Source organism: Asterias amurensis, chromosome 20 (genome assembly GCF_032118995.1).
Source record: "Asterias amurensis chromosome 20, ASM3211899v1".
Lineage (NCBI taxonomy): Eukaryota > Metazoa > Echinodermata > Asteroidea > Forcipulatida > Asteriidae > Asterias > Asterias amurensis.
Window position 1 is genome coordinate 492504 of NC_092667.1, and position 24885 is coordinate 517388.

Below are 24885 nucleotides of genomic sequence, written 5' to 3' on the forward strand. Positions count from 1 at the left end.
GAAATCACTGAATAATATTCTGGAGTTTGTACCATGAGACCTTACCGGTGGCTGAACAATGCCAGCAATGGGTAAACACAGTCTGTTCCCCAACTAGGAACTTCAACGAGAATGTAGATTTCGAGACCTCAACATTAGATTTTGAGGACTCGAAATCAAGCATCTGAAAGCACACAACTTCGTGTGACAAGGGTGTTTTTTCTTCTGTTGTTATCTCACAACTTCGACGACCAACTGAACTTAGTTCAAATTTTCACATGTTTGTTATTTCGTGCATATGTTGAGATACACGAAGTGAGGAGAGTGGTCTTTGACAATTGCCAAAAGTGTCCACTGCATTAACTTGATGTTTAGTGTGTCACACTTTGGTTCAAATGCTTCTCTTGTTGCAAATTTTCTTGGTAAAGATTGACTGGAAAGGAGTGTAATTTGCAATTGTCTACTAAGAGAAGAAGGTAGACTAGAAAAAAGGGACTATTTTTAGTTGAAAGCTCAATAAAGGAGACATCGACTTCAGTCGCGACAGAAAAATCCAGAGGGGTTGTAGAACTGTCACAATCCACATACTGACAGAAACAACATACTGACAAAATGAAATTGCTCAATCCCAATACTGACCCAAAATATCACGTATTTCTCTGTCATTCTGTGACTAATGTACATATTGCTCATCCACATAATGACACCACTTGTACACAGTCTATGAGGCAGGTTTCTCTCTGCAAAATCCTAGTCCTCATCACTGATTTCCACCAGCGCACCCCCATACATAACACATACTGTACATGTACATGCACATGTACCATCTGTATGGTACACTATAGCCTTTAGTCAAGGCGCACGCGGCACACCGGATGGCACGCACAACACCAAAAATGTAACGCACGAAAAAAGACTATCACCGCGAGCGGCGAAGCCGCGAAGCGCCTTTACCAAGTCGTTTTTGGGCCTTATGTTTTTGGTTACATTTGCCAACAGTTTTGGTGGGAGAAAATGTAATGCATAATGCATTAGCGTGGTGAGTTGTTGGCCACATTAACTTGCATGACGTCACTAAAACGTTCGATGCAAATTCGTTACATTTTCTCCCACCAAAATCGTTGGCAAATGTAAAGAAAAACATAAGGCCCCCAAAACGAGTTGGTGAAGGCGCTTCGCGGCTTCGCCGCTCGCGGTGATAGTCTTTTTTCGCGCGTTACATTTTTGGGGCTGTGCGTGCTATCCGGTGTGCCTCGTGCGCCTTGACTAAAGGCTAGGTACACTACGGAACACTACTTTACATAAGTACTTTTAGTATGAGCCACACGCACGAGGTTGAAGACACGACAGTACTCATGACTACGCTATACTGTTCTCGCTGTACAATGTACTGCACCCTACAATGTATACGTTGTTCGTGTATACACTGCGTGCAGTTTTTGCACGGTTGCCGAATTGTGCCGCGCACCTGGGCACACTACGCCAACAGCCTTGAATCAAGGCTAGCGTACCGAACCAGTATTTTGTGCATGGTTGTGATCTCGTGGGGTACAATAGCGGGGGGGGGGGGGGGGGATTGGATTCATGATGCTTTGTGTGGCTTTTTATCTGGTTACGCACTACTGGTCCGCATTGAAGTTTAACATTTTAGAAAAGACACATTACGCCACACCTTGGAGACTAAGACCGGGTTGTTAAATGGTTCGCTGGATAATTGAACCATCTCCATGCTTGAACCGTAATATGCTTTAACCATCGTTTCTGAGGTATGCAATTCTTAAAGTTAGGAGCTTTGAATAGGGCCTTGATGGACAACAGCATAGGCAAACCAGTGGTGTATTGTCAGAGGTTTACAAGAAGTTTCTTGGATAAGGATAGGGGAATGTATGTTGGGAAACATATTTATTGAAGTAAAACCTTCGTTAAAAATGGCGACTTCAAGCTGTCTCCTTACGTTTACATCATTCATGATCATTTTCTTGGAGATGGGATCTCTGAAATCGTTTGGTGTTTTATTCAACCCCATGATGGATTCTCTAGAGTGCAGTGCAGCTGAACTGGGGACTGTAATCGGCATGTCAAACAGTATTGGTTTTATTATGGGTAAGTCACTTATACCAATTCTATACGTGGGAATTGTACTGGTGAAAGAGCCAAGATTAATCATTTGATTACAAATAACCATTGTTGTCGTTATAAAAAAACTAACTTATTTTATAAACTTGTCAACAGATAACAATCACATCATAGAAATGTTTGCGTTAACATCATGTATTGATAATCTCTAAATGAGTTGGGGAGGTTCTGAAAAGAACCGTTGGTTTCAACTCGACGTTTCGATCAGTATACTCTGATCGTCTTCTTCAATCACAAAGACTTACATATCACTTGTGTAACATTATCCTTATCTGCCACATTAACTACAAGTGGGTATTCAACATACTATAAACTTTGAAAACCAAACCACAATGATGTGTTGAAACTTAAAGGCACCTGGAAATAGGATTTTTTTTTAACATAAGAGTATATGTTTATTAACAATAAAACAATTTGTTGAGTAATTGTTTGTCACGATTTATATGTTAAAACAATTAATTAAGTGCTGGGGGGTTGACTCCGCCTACCCCTTTTGTGACGTAGGAAAAGGAAGACTTTGCCTCGATCAAACATAGACCCCCTCGATGCGTAGATAAACACACGTGCAAAAGTACATGTAATTCTAAGGTTTTTTTCTGGCATTTTTCCGGCAATGCCGACCTGGTGTATTGCTGCTGGATGCAGCAAAACAACTAAAGATGGGGTCAGTCTTCATCTGTTTCCTGCAGATCCCAAGTATAGGCGGTTGTGGGCTGCGAAAGTCAGATTAACTAGAGCAAAGTGGTCCGGTCCGACGTCTTTTTCAGCGCTATGCAGCGAACACTTCGAGCCGTCGTGCTTCGAATCCGGGATACACCACTCATTTGAAATGACGAGAAGAGCCATTCTTAAACACGACGCCGTCCCAACAATTTTTCCAGCTAATGGGAAGTCGAAGAAGGTATCTGAAAAACGTGACGAACCCAGAGGAGCATTTGCTAAACGTGAAAAAAATCCGGGTAAGTATGAACTTTGAGGGTATGTTTTTAGCTTTTGCCAAGTGACACGATTTTTTGTTGGTACCGCATGCGATTCACCGTGCGTGCAGGTCCTTGGTGACCGTCCGCACATAATACAGCAGCCATAGTGCGTGCGTGCAGTCTGCTCCGTGGCCGTATTTCTATAATAATACGTAGGCAGACCCACATCTTACAACCCATTTGGTCACTAAAAAGTCGCATAGTTAAAAATAGCAGCAATAACTTTTGTAAAAACCACTAGGCGTTCAACATGTTCAAGTTTCAATGTACGTATGTGTGTAAAATCGTGTTTAAATTTGTTTTGATGTGCCATGTTCCCAGACGTAATGTACGGGGGCCTGACTACAAATTTTCTCTTCAAACATCGCGCCTTGAATTACGTCACGAACAGCGCCCTCTCGGGTTGGGGCCTACTCGTAAATTTGTAAATACAATCAAAACTAATATTTTTAAACCTTAGTTAACTTTTTATTCACATTCCTCTCATAAAAACACAAATATTAGTGACAAAAGCTTTATTAAAAAAAAAATACCACTTCCACGTGACTTTAAACAAGTGTACGGGCAGCACGTTATAGAGGAAACTGAATGAATGAAAATACTGGTTTAATGAGTTGTGACTTGTCAAGAACCAGTGCCAGAATTCCAATTCATTGCGATCGATTTTAAGTGGAGTTGTCAATATCAACATGTTGCTTATTTTACAAATATAACATAGTTTGAGGGTGACTAGTCGATATTAGCTCCCCGAGGTATTGGAAGTTGCCATCTAGTTTGTCAACTTCCAAAGCCGAGGGGAGCTCATCGACTAGTCACCCAAAATAAACCATGTTATATTTGTTTTATTATACTTCATACATATTCAGTTACCGGAGAAAATGATTACTGTGTAACAAAATGCACATGATAAGTTTGTTCATGTGTTGGATGTCGCTTAGAGAGTGCTGTTCGTGCGTGTATACAAAACGGTGTCACGATCGTAAAGCGCATGACAAGTAGAATAGTGCCCAGGTATGACGTCGCGCAATGGTAGTGCGCATGACAAGAAGAATAGTTCCCGGGGAACTATTAATTGTCATGCGCATTTACCACCTGCGTGATTACTCACGTGCACGCTTGGTAGTTAGCAAAATTAACACCTGGACCAATGAGAGCTCGACTCTCTGTCATGAATATGTATGAGATATAGTAAGCAATTACGATTGATACAGAGTTAATACTAATCTTAGCTCTTTGAGCATTCGGGATGGCTTGCCAAGCATGGCGGCGCAATCGGGGAGTAGTGACGTCACCCCAGAAAATACTTGAGCAAGTCCTACACTTGTACAGTAAACACATCAAACTATTGGTTGCATTTACTTTGTGCGCACTTTTGGGATTGGGAACAATCATATTTGGATTCAGCAGGTTCATATTGATAAGAAAGCTGATGTTATCAAGAAAGTCATTTTCTAGCCACATTATTCGGGGGCTGATCATGGCCTATATATAATAGTAATTTTCGAGCTAGCACAAACCCGTTATTCAAAAATTGCAAGGTCTTTCCTATAAATTATATCAATGTCTTTAAGCAACTGGTTGGTATTTTCATGCTCCTTCGCTGCGCTCATACGCATGAAAAACAGTTTCACTTTATTGTAGGACACACAATAAACACACCTTGAAAACATTATTTAGTTTCAGAATTTATTAAAGCATGGGAGTGGGCCGTTGTTAAACTGCAGTTCGTACTAAACATTAGAATACAGTGTAGTTGTACCAAAGTAGTATAACAGGTTATTATTAATAAATTAGTAGTTAGTACATGTCACCGTTTCTCAATGATTTATCTGAATCATGGCTCTTTAAGCCCTCCGGGTTTCTACCGGGATCTCTCTCAAATTAAACTTCGCATTATAAACTGCTCACAAAAAGTAAGGAAACCTTTTTCAATCCGGTATATTTGTTATTATTTAATACTCTTTTGGTATATGGTATGTATCATTGCAAAGCTGAACTCTTCCTCTTTAAAATGATACCACAATTGCAATGATTACATGTTGCTGGACCTGACCACGTTAATGAGAATGAGACAAAGTCACAAATCAAATGTGCCAAAATTAGCAATATTTTTGTGTTACTGTATGAATTGACACTGTAATTCAAACAAGCAAGACAACTTACTGATCTTAATCCACTTGATTGAGACAATAAATTTGGTATAGAGCAAGACAACTTACTGATCTTAATACACTTTATTGATACAAAAAGTTCAGTAACGAGTGGATGATCCGAAGGCGTTGATGACAGCATGGCACCTTCTTCTCATGCTGCACAAAAGTCTTGTGATGCGCTGATGACTAGGAATTGGCGTTCCATTCTTCATTAAGGAACCTGGTTTGGTCAGCCACAGTTGATATGTTGGTGGTTCTGGCGCGGACAGCGAGGCCAAGCTGGTCCCACAGATGTTCCATGGGATCCAGGTCTGGACTGTTAGTGGGCCAATCCATCCGGTGCACCTCAACATTTTTTAGGTAGTCAGTCACCAGTCTTTGACGTACGTGTATAAGTTTCACAAACTTCCGTGATGGGGTAAACTTTGAAACTGCATCACGATACCTCCACGAACAGACCGTATTCTAAAACGGTATTCATGTACTAATTTGAGTTTACTGGCAAAAGAAAGTGTCCATAGTTTAAAAACAGCAAGATACGTTTTGCATCAATAGTGCAATTTCTGTATGGAGATTTTTGTAAGTCCGAGGTCGCCACCCACTTTCAACCTAAAGTGGTCCCACGGCGACCTCCTTCACCAAGCAACAGGTGGCCTGTCTCAAAACCAGACAACACACCACTCACAATACACTGACCAGAATGTAAGGAGCGGTTAGACAATTTGTGTAAGGCCCCCCCCGCCCCCAACCCCAAAATGTTATTAATTGTAAAGTTCCCTTAGACACCTTCCAACCTATAGCCGGCCCTACCCAATGTTTCCAAATTATAAAGCTTCCGTTTGATCCCATCCTTGTCCATCATGATAATTCTCATGCCGTTTGGAAGTGAATGCTTTTTTTTATAAATATTCTCCATTTAATCTTTTCAACAAATGAGTCACCTGTCAGAAGGATTTCTAGGAAGTCTGATAACAACATCGACCAGTGGTTGACACATGGTCGCCTGCGAAACATCAATCTGTGAGTTACTTCATTCATTCAATGCAAATTCGTGAGATTTGTTTCGGTTTTGTCCTGGCACCCAGCCTCTTCGACCCTTTCGACCCTGCGCGCGATAAATGAACCAATCCGGATAACCTGCTTAGTACAACATGAAAGTAACCCGACCAAAAAGGGCGGATCGAATGGCGGGTGGGCGGGCAAGGGGCAATGAGTGAACCAATCCGGAGAACCATCTGTCAGAAAGATTTCTAGGAAGTCTGGTAACAACATCGACCAGTGGTTGACACACGGTCGTTGCCCAAACTTTCTCCAATCAGATGACTTGTAAGTGGGAGTTTGGGTCAGGGTTTTGTAGACTTGCAACCCGACGTCTGAAACCACACAAACGTATTGAATTCCACACACTTAACCGTGTTGATTTCCACAAGGATGCCATGCCACTGGACTTTCTAATTTTCAATCCAAGATGGCGCGGGTTACGCTTTTAATAGTATAGATGATCAAATCAAGTTTTCTAGATCATGTGTAAAGTGGCACCTTTGACAACTCTCTTGATTCATCTGAATCTACGGTGGGCTACCGAGAGTTAGCACCAAGATTAGGGCAAGAAGGCTGAGACTAGCAGGTCACTGTCTTAGACATGATGAGCTGGCAGCGAGCAAGCTTGTGCTTTAGGCCCCTACTCAAGGTCACTGTTCCCGAGGTAGACCACAAACCACCTATGTGGACACCTTGTGCCGGGACTCTGGACTGCGTCGGGAAGAGCTACGTACAGCAATGGAGGACCAACGTGTTTGGAGGGCCATCATCCGATGCTCCGTATCGACTGAATGAATGAATAAATGAATGGCTCTTTAAGCCCTCTATGTTTCTACCGGGATCTCTCTCAAATTAAACTTCGCATTATAGTTCATTCCAAACAATTCATATTATGGTTCATTATAATCCTCCTGTATCGGATTGTTTAACTTTATTTAATAATAATAATAATTATAATAATAATAATAATGATCAAATCAAATTTTCTAGATCATGTGTAAAGTGGCACCTTTGACAACTCTCTTGATTCATCTGAATCATGGCTCTTTAAGCCCTCCGGGTTTCTACCGGGATCTCTCTTAAACTAAACTTCGCATTATAGTTCATTCCAAACAATTCATACGATGGTTCCTTATAATCCTCCTGTATCGGATTGTTTAACTTTATTTAATAATAATAATTATAATAATAATAATAATAATAATGATCAAAAGCTCTTTAAGCCCTCCGGATTTCTACCGGGATCTCTCTCAAATTAAACTTCGCATTTTAGTTCATTCCAAACAGTTCATATGATGGTTCATTATAATCCTCCTGTATCTGATTGTTTAACTTTTGATAATTATACCAATTATTCTATATAATAAATCATTGCATTGGGTAAAAGTATATTTTATGTACCTTTGAAAACACTCTTGATATCTCTCGAATTTATAGTTTTATATTAACTATAATCGTACATAGCTGATACATTTTAATTTTACTCTATAATCAAAAACTGTATGACGTATCGCTCTTGAAGATAAAACTAGTTTAAGTGTAATGTTATACGATTATTTTCAAGTTATAGTAACTCCAATACTTATTCTTAATGGTTCGTAAGAATACACGCATCCGGGTTTAGTGTTGCTATTGTTTGATCTGAGGTACACAAGCTTGCTGTTTTGCACGGTGAGGGACCGCCGTAGACACAAATACATCTTCTCCCATTTTTATTGCATTTGAAAGGTATAACTTTAGGATGAAAACCGGAGAGTAACATTATCAGCACTCAGAGATGATTGTTATTTAACCATCTCTGAAGATGTCCATTTTTTATATGGGGATAAAGAATGGATAGCCCATTTCTTTTTGACAGTTAAGAATTGTGGCTGGCTTTAAAGTTGTGTCATTTCATGTCTAAAAAAGTGATGGCAATTCCAATGAAACATAACATGCAATTCTGAGATACAGAAGGCTAATCGGACCCCAAATTTGTCAACTACTTTGTTTATACTGGTCAAGAGAAACTGGTTCATTTTGCATTGGGAGATTGTGGAGTTGACTAGTGTCGTGTATAATACTTTGTAGCGATGGTGAATACAGAACTGATGTATCTGTTTTATGGCAGAGGCTGAGAGGGTTTAATAATTTGGCACTGTTTTTCTTGTGAACAAGATACGCTGCGACGATTTAGCTTGAGATTGAAAGTTTTATATCAATTTTAATTCTTTTAAATAATTGAAAACGATTTCTACAGTTACACAAGTGCTATTTAGTGTGCCAGGGGTCTTGGCTAATACAGCTTAGTTGGAATTTTGTTTCTTCACTTTAGTAAGACATTTTGGGAAGTTTGACCAAAAGGGTTGAGAGTAACTTATCTTAAAGGTTATACAGTGAGGAAAACATGTTGAGTACAATCTATTTGTATTGCACGAAACTAAATCATTGAAAACTGAAGACCCTATAGTAAGGAATACGTATTTCTTTGTTGTTCTAAAGCATTCAGGTGACTCATATAATACGTTCCTTAATCCGAGTTTAGTAACTAGACCACAAAATCGGCAAAAAACAGAGGTTAGCCACCAAGGAAATAAAAATGTCAGCTTTTACGCATTCTTATGTATCATATGATCGAGAACAGCATAAGACTACTGGTGGTACAACCATGCAAAATTACTTTGCATCATTAGGTGAAATTTCGATATGGTGGTAACCAGACTTAGTCGAATTATAGAGAATCTTGTGAAAGAAATTGCAACCTTATTTTACAATCGTCTAGTTTGAAGTTTCTGAACGAATTTGTTCAGTCTGCTTAAATCTAGAATCAATCTTTTCTTACCAGTTGCTTGATAAGCTACTGATAAGGGACCCACAATGAAAAAAAGCTCTGTTTTCTCTATGATTATTTTAGATGAAACCAATTCCATGATAGAAACTATTGGTGTTAATTCGGAAGTACCAAGGGGCGGCATTTCCCAAACGAGATATAACCAGTCAAAATCACAGACATGATCTATAGAGATGAACAAAATTTGTACCAAATTTGTGCGTGTCTTTCTTTGACCATAAATTTATCAGATTTCAATACCGTTATCTTACATGATTAATAATCACATCGTACCTCGAATAAATCTACAAACTTGTCAAACAAGTTTGCCTCTTAAATGCATTCGGGCCTTTCATATACTATATTCCTATATCCAAGTTAAGTAACTAGATCACAAAATCGGCCAAAAACAGAGGATGGCCACCAAGGAAATAAAAATGCCAGCTTTTACACTTTAACATGGATCATATAATCAAGAACAGCATGCAGGTATCAAGATTTCTGTTGGTGAAATTTCGATCGGGTACCCAGACTTAGTCGAAATATATTTCGACCAATAGAACATTAGAGAAACTTGCGAAAAAATTTGCAACCTTATTTTCCAATTTTGAAATTTCTGAACGAATTTGTTCAGTCTGCTTAATTCTAGAGTCAATCGTTTCTTACCAGTTGCTTGATAAGCTACTGATAAGGGACCTGCAATGAAAGAGGGCTCTGTTTTCTCTAATCAATCTCATTTAACGCTGAATTGTTAATTCGGAAGAACCAAGGGGTGGAATTTCAAAAACCATTCATAATCACAGACATGATCAATTGAGATGAACAAAATTAGTACCAAAATTGTGCGTGTCTTTCTTTGACCATACATTTATCAGATTTCAAGACCGTTATTTTACATGATTAATAGGTCTTGGTCTAATCGATATGGAATGGTCACTCTCTGGACCAGTGTCCTTGCATTCTGCAGTTGTAGCAGACGTCAGCCTTCGACATGCCTGTCAACAAAGAATTGAAAAAACCAACAGAAGAAAAAAGGAAAACATAATATGTTCCATATGTGGAACTTAATATCGTATATAAAATACGCTGTTGACGAAGTGCGACACTAACACTACAGCAGAGTAAGCAGCGGTCTGAATTGGATTCTGTTGCTAAGGACGCTGCTTTTATACTGACATGCATCAATGCACTCAAATGAACGAATCACGACACGGTTCATTCATTTTGAGTAACCCGCGTATAAGTCATGTGACGCATACGGCGGGTACTCCTGTGTGTCATTCAAACAATAAAAACTGCATTTATAAACACCATTTGAATCAACCTCCCCAACATTTTGTCATATGGTTCAAACAAATTATAATGTTCACAGCCACAATACCAGGTCTTCTTCCCTTTTACATTTCTTAGTTTAGGACCTCTGTCTTAACATAGCATTATGCACCCTGGGCCTCTCCACTGGAACGAATTACCTGTTAGTGTAAAGATGCTATGTCAGATTTTTGGCCGATTTGACCCCAACATTTTGATTTAAAATTCAATATGTATTTTGATGGGGGTCGAGAAAGTTACAAGCTTTCATTTGAGCCATTGCTCGAAAAAGGCCGCCAATTATTAGTAGCAGTGAAATAAAGTGCTCAAAATGAGTTTTTGTCGGGATCCCGACAATATATCACGTCACCAATTCTTATGTGTTTTATGAGAAACGTTTTAAATTGTTGTCATGGTTCCTGGCCACTACAAGTAAAAGTTAAACTTTGTTTCGTTAGAACGGGTGATACTCTTTGAAATACCATTCAATTGAAAATATCTTTTTTTTAATGTTTGGGGCAAAAAATCTGACATAGCATCTGGATTAGTCAGAATCTATTCAGTTTTCAACGTGATCTTAGGTCATACCTCCTTCAAATTGACTTTCTCCCCCCCCCCTGCAATCTTGTTTTCAATTTTATTCTTATTTGAGTGTAGGACCTGACCAGTGGAATGTTGTGTGTCTTTGTTGTCCCGGTCTTTGTTGGTCATGTGCTTTTTGCTTTGTCTGCTCAGTCTGTAATAACTCTCATTGACTCTTTTCTTTGTATGGGCACTCCCAAACACAAGCTGTGCTTACTTGCATGACTGTTGCCTCCAATTTCCTGCATTTTGTGTATCACTTTGCTAACATTGTATTTATAATAATTGAGGAATTTGAAATAAAAATTGAACTGAAATTTCTTCATTTGCTTTGTTTTCTTTCCGAACGATGGTTACAGCACCGATCACAGGGAATCTTGCAAGGCGATATGGCAGCCGGGTGTGTGTAATGACCGGAGGGTTCTTGCTTTTTGTTGGATACCTTGCCAGTGCGTTCACTTGGAACATCTTCCAGTTAACCATCACATTGGGAATAACAACAGGTAAGTGTCAGTTCTTGAACTTCCGAAAAAGCTCTAATGCTTGCTCTAATGGCCTTGCTCTAATGCTAACTAGACCACGAGGAACATTCACCTGGTCCTGGCTCTAGAGCTAACGAGACCACGAGGAACATTCCCCTGGTCCTGCCTCTAGAGCTAACTGGACCACAAATAACATTCACTGGTCCTTGCTCTAATACTAACTAGACCACGAGGAACGTTCACCTGGTCCTGGCTCTAGAGCTAACGAGACCACGAGGAACATTCCCCTGGTCCTGGCTCTAGAGCTAACTGGACCACAAAAAACATTCCCCAGGTCCTTGCTCTAATGCTAACTAGACCACGAGGAACATTCACCTGGTCCTGGCCCTAGAGCTAACTGGACCACGAGGAACATTCACCTGGTCCTGGCTCTAGAGCTAACTGGACCACGAGGAACATTCCCCTGGTCCTTGCTCTAATGCTAACTAGACCACGAGGAACATTCTCCTGGTCCTTGCTCTAATACTAACTAGACCACGAGGAACATTCACCTGATCCTGGCATTAGAGCTAACTAGACCACGAGGAACATTCACCTGGTCCTGGCTCTAGAGCTAACTGGACCACGAGGAACATTCCCCTGGTCCTTGCTCTAGTGTTAACTAGACCACGAGGAACATTCCCCTGGTCATTGCTCTAGTGCTAACTAGACCACGATAAACATTCCCCTGGTCCTGACTCTAGAGCTAACTAGACCACGATGAATATTCACCTGGTCCTGGCTCTAGAGCTAACTAGACCACGTTCAACATTCCCCTGGTCCTTGCTCTAGAGCTAACTAGACCACCAGGAACATTCACCTGGTCCTGGCTCTAGAGCTAACTAGACCACCAGGAACATTCTCCTGGTCCTTGTTCTAGTGCTAACGGAACTACCAGGAACATTCACCTGGTCCTGGCTCTAGAGCTAACTAGACCACGAGGAACATTCACCTGGTCCTTGCTCTATTGCTAACTGGACCACAAGGAACAGTCATTATTATGCATTAATTTGTTGTTCAAGATTCGTCACAGGGGGTTAAAGCAATACTGCATATGTTTGTGATCTACTTAAGAAAGGCAGACAGCTTCTCCATCTCAACTTTGATGTAGTCTCTAAACTGGGATCACTAATAACCACAGTGGTGCATCCGGGGGGGGGGACGGTGGGTCTCGGGGATTGATCCCAGCCCCTTAAAGTATTCAGTTTGTCTTTTGATTTGTTTTGATTTTTTGTTTTACAATCTTTGAAAGAAGTTTTTGGGGAAACTATGGCCCACTTCAAAAAATAACAAAATCCTGGGTGCGTCATTGCTGATAATTTAAATTATGATTCTGGTTAAACCACATCAGCCCTTAACAAGAAAAAGATCGCAAACCATGAAACAGAAGAGTGAGTTTTGTTGGTGGATTTATTATGTAACGTATATATTAATTGACTAATTTGTAACCTAACAACTGTACAAAAATTGTTATAAATTTGTAAATTTTGAAGCGCCCAGTTGTTTCTTGGTTGATTCTGATAGAAGAAGACATGCTCTATCAAGTAATTTTTATGTTGTTGATTTGTGGAATGATGCATTGTTTCAAAAGTTGGGTCAAAGGTCACGATAACATATTAAAGATCACGGTGACTTGTACAAAAATAGTCGTAAAGTAGGAACTCATGCTATATCAAGTGATTTTTATTTCGTTGATTTTTGGAATGATACATTATTTCAAAAAATAGGTCAAAGGTCACGATAACATATAAAAGATTACACTAACCTACATTTCAGAAAATTTATGTTATAAAAATTATATGTGTGATGAGAATTGACATTATGACATATTTTTACCCTAAAAATTTCAGATTTTAGTGGTTTCTGCCCTGACCACATGGTAAGTCGGATCGGGCTTAAAATTGGTGTGCATTCGTTGCTTATAAGAACCTACAAGCACAGAATTTTTAATCCAAACCGGAAGACATGAGGTAAAAAGTGCGTTGTCTGACATGGAATGAAAGATATTCCTGTATTTTTTACCATTTGTGACAGGTGTTGGTATGGGTCTTACCTACATACCACAGACAGTTGCATTGGTATCGTCACCATCAGGGCATTTTCCGGTCATGTACGCCATAGCATTTCTGGGTGGGTCGTTTGGTGTCATGGTTTGTCCACCGGCGGTCGATTTTCTTCTCGGAGTCTATGGCTGGCGTGGAACCTTGTTGATCATGTCTGCTGTTATGTTCCACGTGACTGTGTTTGGTGCACTGAATTATCAACACGTCCATAAGTATTCAAAGTTAAATACAACAGACACTGATCAAGTATCAATTGACAAGAATGAGCCAGGCTTTCGTAACTGCCTAAAGGAAGTTGCGTCCTGGCTTTCCTTGAACGTCCTCCTCGAGAAACCAACGGTACTTCTTCAACTCGGTATTGCTTTACTACAAGGCATATCTTCTGCTGCTTGGATAGTATTTCTAGTACCTCATGCAGTATCAAGAGGTATAACTCTCTCTGCAGCAGCTCTGTTATCTACTGGAGGTGGTGTTGCAAACCTTGTTGGAAGACTCCTTCATATTCCTCTGCAAGGCTACAAAGTCATCAGTGCATTTTGGTTCTTTGTGTTACTGTGTCTTATAAACTCAGCGGCAATGTTCATGGATTCATTTGCCCAAGATAATTATGTGGTAAGTGATACTGTTGTCCCTTTAATCTGTATCCATGTAACTAATAATTGTTTTATTCTTTATATTATGCTAACGAAAGCTAAGTTTCTGTGTATTTATAGTGTGGATTAAAGATATTCTAATCGTTCGTGTTGTTTAATATGGCGTCAGTTCCTTGACTCGAAAAAACTGTTCAATTAGCAATTTCTTTGGGTTAAGGAGTCCTTTCTTTAATGTCATAGAAAACGTTCTTAGTTACCCATAATAACATCAGCATCATTTTCTTATAATAACTTTAAGTGTTTACTTTAAAAGACGCTGATGAAATTAAACAAACTTATTTTTTGTTTTAACTGTAGAGTTACCTAGACTGAAATATACGTTTAGTAAATCTGTACATGAAAACCTTTACTACTTTATTGTCGATTAATGCTTCCCACTTGTCCATAATTTTTATAACACAAATTAGCTTCTTTAATACTTGCATGTACTATTTTAGTTTAATAATCTGATATGTTCTTATGAATTACCCGGTAATTATATCACATTTTAATATTTCCCAGATATAAAGACCAGTTATGCAAATATTCTACTTTGTGAGCCAGCATAGAGCATTTTTTGTGGGGCAATCCGCGCTCGTAGAATGACAAGAAAATTTAAAACAAAGGGAAATGAAACAAAAAACCAGGAGATAAACCAAGACCAGGGGCCAATTTCATAGAGCTGCCTATTAAGCAAAAAATTTGCTTAAGCATTAAAATAGCTCGCTTACTTTACACATGTTACTGGCCAAAATTTCATGCAATATACATTGCTTGGGACTGGTATTTAGCTGTTGTTTACTTAGCATAACAATTGAGTGGAGTCTTGGCAGGTAATCTGATTTTACTAAGCAAGGTTTTTTTTGCTTAAGCAAAATTGTGTGCTTAAGCAGCTCTATGAAATTGGGCCCTGGCCAAGCCCTCAGCACTGAGCCACGAAAGTCCAGCAGTACCGGACTCTCTATGGCTACAACATGCAGGCCAAGCCGGGCGAGGGTTACTGAATAAACAAGTAGGTTTACAGTGACCTTTGAGATAACTTTTGATGGAGTATGGAATGAAATTTCACATCCTCGAACATAAAACGGAAAATGCTTTGCTTCCTGATTTCCTTATAGCTAGAAGATTGTGTTTTAAATTTCTTCAAAAGCATATCACTATCTTCACTCGACATTTAACATGTACTACACTTATTCGCTGATGACGGGATGGGCGAAAAACCCGGAAAAAACCTTCAAGGGGAAAAGCGGGGAAATTCCCATACCGGTTCCATTAATGGCAACCAAGCCTTACTGCTTCGTACATCAGCTGAGTGTGCTTCAAAGCCCATGTCCTTACTGCATGCTCATTGAGCTTAAATAATTAAAGTTTTACTTTGTGTAATAGCAGTGTTTACATAACTACATACATATAAACATAATTTTATACCGCAAATTCCATCGAGATCACAGCGGTGTTTTTTTTTTTTTTTTTTTTTTTTTAAGGAGAGCCCCCTGAAAAGACAAGCATAATATCCCAAAGGGATAGCTAAGAGCTTGTTTCAACATACCATTCCACGAAAAAAAAAAAAAAAAAGTTATCTTAATTAAATAAACTACACATGTCATAGTTATGTTAAACTTGAAGAACTCCAACCCCTTAAGCTATTTGAATTATTTGGTGTAAGGAGGGTATGGCGGAGGTGAAAGAATTGTTTGGCTCCGTTGCAGATGAATCTCGTAGTGCAAGTATTTCTCAATGGTAGTGAACACTGCACTCAGTCTGGCTTGGGCGTTCCGTTCCTTAATCACCGCCTTTGTATTTTGCTTTACCAATTCTTACACGTTATATAACTGCCCATTAGTCGGCACAAGTATTTCGCATAGTTTGTTGGTTTCTTTACTTTTCCCCCACTGCCTTAGTTTGATCTTTGCCTATTGCTTAATTTTGTTTTAATATGGCGTTTGATAAAAAAGAAATGGTTTTTTGGTGTGAATTATGGCAGGTCCTGATGTTTTTGGCTTGTGTCAACGGTGGCGCCATTGGACTTCTAAACATTCTAGTGACGTTAGTGGTGAAAGAAACGTACGACGAAAGTTTTCTCGTTGATTTCTATATTTTAGGTGGCTGTCTCTACGGGCTTGGAGAAATCACTGGAAGTTTTGCAGCAGGTACGGTTTACTACAACATGGACAATGTGATTTTGTTGCATGGTTATGTTAAGCCATAGAGCTAACTAAAAGGCGCTATAAACCCAGTCACACCATTGCGTGACATCGTTACCTTTTGACAGCTAAATAACTACTTCCTACGAGAAAACGCGTGTCAAATTATCGTTAGTCGGGGGGGGGGGTCGATTACGTGTACGGAGCTCCAGCAACATAATTGTTTCATTCCCTTGAAATAATATTTCGTTTCCTCAGAGCCCCATTTCGTAACCACCAAGTAGTACTATAGTTCCCTCTCATAAAGACTCCTTCGTTCCATCGAAATAGTTGTTTGTCAAAATCAAGTTGGTCCCTCAAAATGTAGATAAAATGACGAGATAACATTTAAAAATATTTATAAAATTACTTTACAGTCACCTGGAAGTTGTATTTTTTCAAAATAAACTTGTTTGTAACTAAGATATGTGTTTTGATGAGTGGACTGGAATAAACAATTAAGTAAGTTTTCTTAAAAATTAGTTCTCATTGTATTTACAAATTTAAGACTAGGCCCCGACCCGAGAGGGCACTGTTCGTGACGTCAATCGAAGCGCGATATTTGAAGAGAAAATGTGTTGTCTGGCCCAGTACACTACGTCTGGGTACTTGATCGGTGTGATGCCTATACGTACAGAACTACGGTCACGTAGCAGACTGCACGCACTACGGCTGCTGTGCGGACGGTCCACTCGGATTACCCTGCACGGTGAATCGCAAGCTAAAAACATGCCCTCATAACTGCCCTCAAAGTTCAAACTTATCCGAATTTTTCACGTTTGGCATACGCTCCTCTAAGTTCGTCACGTCTTTCAGGTACTTTCTTTAACTTTCCACTCTGAAAAAGTTGTTTCGATGGCGTTAGAATAACTTTTATCTTCATTTTATATTTGGTTTCAGTAACACCATGTGTGTATCTACTTGCCAGGTAGAGTTGTTCTTAGGGAACTGTCTTGCTTTATTCTACTGCCGCGGAGTTGATAATCGGAGGTTCGGGAGACTTCTCAGTTCTGAAAAGAACTGTCCTGCTTTATAACTATTACCAGGGCGGATGGTATAGAAATTTGACTGGACTACTACTTTAGCTTATAAGATCGTAATAACTGTACTGCCGCGGAGTCAGTTCGGAATTGGTCTCAACGTTTCGACTAGCTTGCTCTAGTCATCGTCATCGTCTAGTCATCGTCTAGTCATCGTCAGGATCTTCATGTCAAATGTGTGGTGTATTCCGGATTCGAAGCACGACGGCTCGAAGTGTTCGCTGCCAGCACTGAAAAAGACGTCGGACTGGACCACTATTGCTCTTGTGAGTCTGACTTTCGCGACCCACAACCGCCAATACATGGGTTCTGCAGGAAACACATGCAACCTGACCCCATCTTCAGTTGATTTGCTGCATTCAGCAGCAATACACCTCGTCGGCATTAGCAAAAAATGAAAAAAAACCCTATTTTTTCCGAAACGTCAGACTCACGACTTGGACCGTACATGTACTTTGCACGATGTTTACTCTTCGCATTGCAAGCAAAGTCTGCCTCGGTTGACGTCACAAAAGGGTTAGGCGGAGTCAACCCCGAAAACAACTTTATCTATTTGTTTAACTATAGGTTTTTCCGGCCAATTTCGGCAAAAAATCATTCTCGTTCATTTTTCTCGTTCAGATTCGCTTCAGTCATTCTTTTTCACTTATAGGTATTCAAGACTACACTTTGACCATTCTAGCCTTTCTAGCCTTATGATTTTGTTGCACTGGTATTTAAATGTTGTTGTCTTTGTTTCTGCTAATGTCCGGAACATGTCAAATTAGAAGTTATTCAGGAAACAAAAAGCTTAGAATTATAAAATATATAAAATTTCAAACAAATTAATCTCAATGTTTTGCTCTGTACCGACCAATGTTTTGCTCTATACCGACACGGGCATCTTTTTTGTATTCAAAACTGTTGGGTTCAAACGTCAAACTAATGTAGAAATGAGTTTTCAAAAGTATCTGCCTTTATAGGCGGCAATGAATGAGTATAAGCACATAACATAGAATTTGAATTTGAAGGCAAACATGTGGAAAATGTTTGCCCATTAATGAAATTGAAAAGTTGAACAGGTCTTGCTGCTGGCTTTAACGAAATTGAATGAGTCTAGCGGCCTAATGAAATTAAATGATTTTATCTGAACAGTGAATGCTAAACTTTTGAAATTGAATAACTCTTTTTGACTCTTGAATGTTGATTCAAAGTGCATTTATTTTCAAAACGAAAATGAATGAGCCGGGAGTTAAAATAAATGGATTTTTGCTGAAATTGGCCTGGAAAACTTATATTATAAATAGTAACAAACAACTACTAAAAACAATGTTTTATTGTTCATAAGCCTCTTATGTTTGAAAGAAAAACAATTCTATTTCCAGGTGACTTTACCTGTCCTTTAAGGAGCTCCGTGTACGGGTGTTTGTGTGGTTGTGATGTTTTTTTTTAAGTCACCTGGAAATATATATTTTTTTCTTTCAAACATAAGAGTATATGCTTACGAACAATAAAACAACTTTTTTAGTAATTGTTTGTCACGATTTATATGTTTAAAAATATATAAAGTTGTTTGGGGGGCTGACTCCGCCTACCCCTTTTGTGACATCAATCGAGGCAGACTTTGCCTGCAATGCGTATAGTAAACACACGTGCAAAGTACATGTACGTCCAAGTCGTGAGTTGGTACGTTTCAAAAAGTGTTTTTCTGCATTCAGCAGCAATACACCTGGTCGGCATTGCCAGAACCCCCCCCCCAAAAAAAAAAATAAATAAATAAATAAAATCTTTGTTTGAAACGTACAAACTCACGACTTAGTCCGTACATGTACTTTGCAATTGCGTTTACTCTACGCATTACAGACAAAGTCTGCCTCGATTGACGTCACGAACAGCGCCCTCTTGGGTCGGGGTCTACTCTAAAATTTGTAAATAACATAAGAACTGATTTTTTAAAACCTTAGTTAACTGTTTATTCTTATTCCACTCATCAAAACACATTATATTAGTGAAAAAAGCTTTATTTTGAAAAAATACCACTTCCAGGTGACTTTAAGTTTTTTTAAAAGTTTTGTTTTAAAGAAAACTGACTTCAATTTCGTGTTGCGTATTATCTCTTTACAGGGTTGCTTTACGACCTGACACGAAGTTACGACCTAGCCTTCGTCGGGCTTGGAATTGTCAACATTGTAATGATTGTATTCATGCTGGTGGACGGCGTTATTCAGCGATGATTTTGCCACCATTTATTAACAATTTGCTCAAAATGCTGTTTGCCCTCACTAAGGTTTGCTTTGAGAGTTTTTAAGTCACAAATTTTGTTCCCGATTTTGAACGTAGTCATCGTTAATGTTGTATTCCACGTCGTTGACAGAAATATTTTGTAGATGCCAACACAAGCCAAAACGTTGTTGTGTTACATGATAAATTAAAAAGCCTATCCGGAAACCCTGAACCGTAACTTCCCCGAGAAAGAGTACCAACCACTATATCGTCGCACGAAAGAAAACAACTTGCTCTATTACAATACCTTCCCGACTGTAGTTAGCTCTCGAATAATCGACACCAACCCTAAAACATCGATTCAAGTTAATTTGAAAACAAATCCATGGTCTGGTCTGAAGATTGAGGTCGTCCCTAAAATAACTGCATGGCGTGTGAGCCCGGCAAACTTTCCATACCACGTTAACCAATCAAACGTCTACAAAAGATTGTTTCTAACAGGATATACATCAACAACCAGAACTCACATGACTACAGGCACAAATTAAAAACTAATTCCAAGTATTTAACAAAAAGTCATTCAAATTACTTTCACTTGGGTACATAGACCTAATAATAATACAAATTGTGGCTTCTTATATAGCGCACATGTCCATCACCCAGTGACGCTCCTGGCGCTGTAACCTACAGTATTTCCTGCCAGATTTTGGACTACGTTTGAATTATGAGACCTAATTCTGATAGCACCATGTAAAGAGAAGGGGGTTTAACAGTGATCCTTGCTTAAATTATTTTGCCATCTTTCTGATCATGTCGCCCAAATATTATGTTCTCTCACCTCTTAAATTTCACACACTTAAAGGCAGTGGACACGATTGGTAATTACTCAAAATAATACTTAGCATAATAACTTTCTTGGTGGCGAGTAATGGGGAGAGGTTGATGGTATAAAACATTGTGAGAAACGGCTCCCTCTGAGGTGCCTTAGTTTTTAAGAAAGAAGTAATTTTCCATGAATTTGATTTCGAAACCTCAGATTTAGAACTTGAGGTCTCGAAATCAACCATCTAAACGTACACAACTTCGTGTGACAAGGGTGTTTTTTTTCTTTCATTATTATCTCGCAAGCTCGATTACCGATTGAGCTCAAATTTCCACAGGTTTGTTATTTTATATGCATATGTTGAGATATAAACCAACTGTGAAGGCTAGTCTTTGACAATTACCAATAGTGACCCCTGCCTTTAAGTTGACTGTTTGGTTTATATTTTGTGTCTTCATTATTCAGTATCAAGATCATAGTATAACTAGAAAATGACCAAGACACCATGAACTATCGTGGTTCTTTCAGAGCCAACACTTACCTCAAATAGATATACACATGGTTGTTTCCGCAAGTTTACTAATTAATTATAGTGTTTCTTATTTATCAACACCACATCATGCAAAGCTTCAAACAGTACATAAGTAAACAACTTTTAAGAAATACTAAAAAATATTAGAAAATCTCATTTTGAGGGAGTGTTGACTCTGGAAAGGGCCGGTGTGGTCTCGACGTTTCGAACAGTTTACTCTGCTCGTCTTCAGGAAAATGGAAGATAAAGTGTTTAACATAATAAAGATGCTATGTCAGATTTGACCCATTTTTTTTTACTTAAAATTTAAAAGGTATCTTGATGGGGGTCGAGAAAGTTACAAGCTTTCATTTGAGCCATTGCTCGAAAAAGTCCGCCAATTATTAGTAGCAGTGAAATAAAGTAGTCAAAATAAGTTTTTGTTGGGATCCCGACAATATATCACGTGACCAATTTTTATGTGTTTTATAAGAAACGTTTTAAATTTTTGTCATGGTTCCTGACCATTAAAAGTAAAAGTTGAACTTTTTTTCGTTAGAGCAGGTGATACTCTTTGAAATACCATTCACTCAAAAAAATATATTTTTTAATGTTTGGGCCCAAAAATCTGACATAGCATCTTAAACGACTACGCCCATTTTCATGCTTACCTTTGAGAAGTGGTTTCCTATGATCCACGGTGTTTCATGTAAATGCCATGACACCAAGATATTTTAAAGGGATGCTGCAGTGAATTAAAATAAAACAGTTAATTTTGCTGTCATTTATTTCTGGTATATGTATTGAACATCAATAAAATGTGTTTTGTTTATTCCCGACATATCTGACTTGCGTAATGAGCGAATAAGTCATGCCCCCCCTTTTGTGGATTGTTACAGCCCCTACCATCGACGTCACGTTGGGAATTCAAACACATCGTCGGCAAAAAGAGTCTGGTCCCTAACTACACGCGTTTAGGTACCAGGCCACACAGTGCACACGTCTCTATATTCACACAGCCAGGGGGCCCGACGGCTCGGGTACCGACATGACGTCACGTTTATACAAACGTTTGATCTCTTGAAAACCATTTTTAAAATACTTGCGCATTTAATAAAAAAAAATAAATAAAATCAGGTTTAAAAAGTCATGTTTTTTTATTTTTTTATTATTACTGGTTTATTGTAAAAAACATCTGCTTGTCGCAGTCCAGAGACTGAATTAAAATACAGATGTTTAATCGTTTAAATGAATAAAAAAACAACTGCACCCACCCTTTAAATGAAGTCTTTAAAGAGACACGTTGCCTTGGCTCGGGCGATTTGGTATATTAACAACATTTGAAACCGTTTGTTTTGAAATACTAACACGGCATGCCTTCTTGTGAAGTCCAAATTTTGACACAAAAACAACATTTGAAACCGTTTATTTTAAAATACTAACACGGCGCGCCATTTTGTGAAGTATAAAAAACAAAATAATAAGAATGGCCGACCGTGTCAGTACGCAGGTTGACAGGAAAACCATGCAGTTCGAGTCATATTTGTGCGGGTCATTATATTCTTCAATTAATTTGTTTTGTTGTGCATTTCATAAAAAACCGGTTTTCATCAATTTTAATCGACCAACTCGCCCGATTTAAGGCAACCGTGTCCTTTAAATGAAATGTTTTGAGGAAACAACTCTCAGTTTATATATGCAATAATTTTATTCTGGATCTGAAAACATGGAGGGGAAAAATGGTCCGTTGATGTATGGGATACACCTACTGCTATACCACACTTGGGAGACCAAAGGTATTACGGCAAGGTCAACGGTATCAATGCTTCGCTGGATGTTTTATAAATCTATACTATTAAAAGCGTAACCTGTGCCATCTTGGATTGAAAATTAGAAGGTCCAGTGGTATGGCATCCTTGTGGAATCCAACACGGTTGTTTGTGTGGAATTCAATACGTTTGTGTGGTTTCAGACGTCGGGTTGCAAGTCTGCAAAACCCGGATCCAAACTCGCACTTACAAGTCATGTGATTGGAGGAAGTTTGGGCGGCGACCGTGCGTCAACCACTGGTCGATGTTGTTACCAGACTTCCTAGAAATCTTTCTGACAGGCGACTCATTGGACAGTGTTTCGCAGATGGTGCTCCGGATTGGTTCATTCATTGCCTCTTACCCGCCCACCCACCATTCGATCCGCCCTTTATGGTCAGGTTACTTTCGTGTTGTACTAAGCATGGTTCTCCGGATTGGTTCATTCATTGCCGCGCAGGGTCGAAGAGGCTGGGTGCCAGGACAAAACCGAAACCAATCTCACGAATTTGCATTGAATGGATGAAGTACCGTAGATTGATGTTTTGCAGGCGACCATGTGTCAACCACTTGTCGACGTTGTTGTCAGACTTCCTAGAAATCCTTCTGACGGGTGACTCATTTGTTGAAAAGATTAAATGGAGAATATTTATAAAAAAACATTCACTTCCAAACGGCATGAGAATTATCATGATGGACAAGGATTGGATCAAACGGAAGCTTAATAATTTGGAAACGTTGGGTAGGGCCGGCTATAGGTTGGAAGGTGTCTAAGGGAACTTTACAATTAATAACATTTTGGGGTGGGGGGGGTGCCTTACACAAAGAGCCATTCTGGTCAGTGTATTGTGAGTGGTGTGTTGTCTGGTTTGAGACAGGCCACCTGTTGCTTGGTGAAGAAGGTCGCCGTGGGACCACTTTAGGTTGACAGTGGGTGGCGACCTTGGACCTTTTGCCAGTAAACTCAAATGCGTACATGAATACCGTTTTAGAATACGGTCTGTTCATGGAGGTATAATGTTGCAGTTTCAGAGTTTAACCATGGAGGTAGAATTGTGAAACCATTCCTTACTCTATGGAGAAACTATACACGTACGTCAAAGGCTGTTTTGAAGCTGTAAAAAAGAACTTTGCTTTGCATTTGGTCAAAGTTTGTTAAGCAAAACGACATTAAGTTTCCTTTTGAATAAGTCCATTCACAAAATTGGTTAGAGCAGTGTGTCGGTCAGGTCTCAGAATGTACATTTTGCCAAATCCATTTTGAAGCCTAATTTAGCCATCGGCCCGTCGGGTTGGTTACTGATGGAGATAATATTAACAAAAGAGACCTCGTGCGGCTGAATTGGTTACATTTTTAGGAGTTTGTCTATTGACCCAAACTGGACGTAACAAACCCTAAACATGACTTGACATGCTTTCTGAAAGTGAAATAAGTTAGAGAAAACTAAGGAGTTGGGACGAGTTTATCGTTTTTATTTAGTTTGTACAATATAGGGTTCCAGAGATATGGGATGTATGGAGGTTTGTTCCTAGAGCAGCGTGAACATGAACGCGGTCAGAAATTGTGTCGTTTGTCGTTCAAATTTCGCGAGATGCAAGAAGCCCAAAGTGACAATAAAACATAACCAGACCAGCCAAGTCTCACGCATTAGGCGTGAGACTCACGCATTTGAGCTCTGTCTCACGCTCACACGCACATCAACCATTATTGGGGCGAGATTAACGACATTTTTTGTACAAAATTTGTACAAACAGAGCGCAAATTTGCAGATTGCGCACGCTTTTGCTCATCCAGTAGGTTCAGCTCAAATTCGGCAGAGCGCAAAACGCTTATTGCGCACAAGTTTGTTCCGACTCTTTTAGCAAATTCGTTGAAATGCGCTCCACTAGCGAAGACACAACAGGCAGAAGAAGTGAGCGATTGATTTTGGACATCATTTTTAGTCTATTTTTTTTCAAGTTTGGAAGGAAATAATCTGACCTGACACAATCGAACCTCCACATTAACCATCAACATCTCCTGTGAACCTCAAGTGAGTTTTAATTATTCTGAGGAGGTTTTTGATGCATTTTGAAACACCTTTTGTCCACAATTGAATTTCACATTGTTT

At 39.2% G+C, this 24885-nt stretch overlaps 1 protein-coding gene across 1 annotated transcript in view; it reads left to right on the top strand.

Moving 5' to 3' along the window:
* The first annotated feature begins 1671 nt into the window (after positions 1 to 1671).
* LOC139952659 (uncharacterized) overlaps positions 1672 to 24885 on the top strand; it is a 28773-nt gene continuing 5559 nt past the window's right edge. Inside the window, exons 1-5 of the mRNA XM_071951862.1 lie at positions 1672 to 2082; positions 11351 to 11494; positions 13547 to 14187; positions 16192 to 16357; positions 19534 to 19636. Coding sequence (XP_071807963.1) covers positions 1866 to 2082; positions 11351 to 11494; positions 13547 to 14187; positions 16192 to 16357; positions 19534 to 19636 — 1271 coding nt within the window. The 5' untranslated portion in view covers positions 1672 to 1865. The remainder of the gene's footprint in view (positions 2083 to 11350; positions 11495 to 13546; positions 14188 to 16191; positions 16358 to 19533; positions 19637 to 24885) is intronic.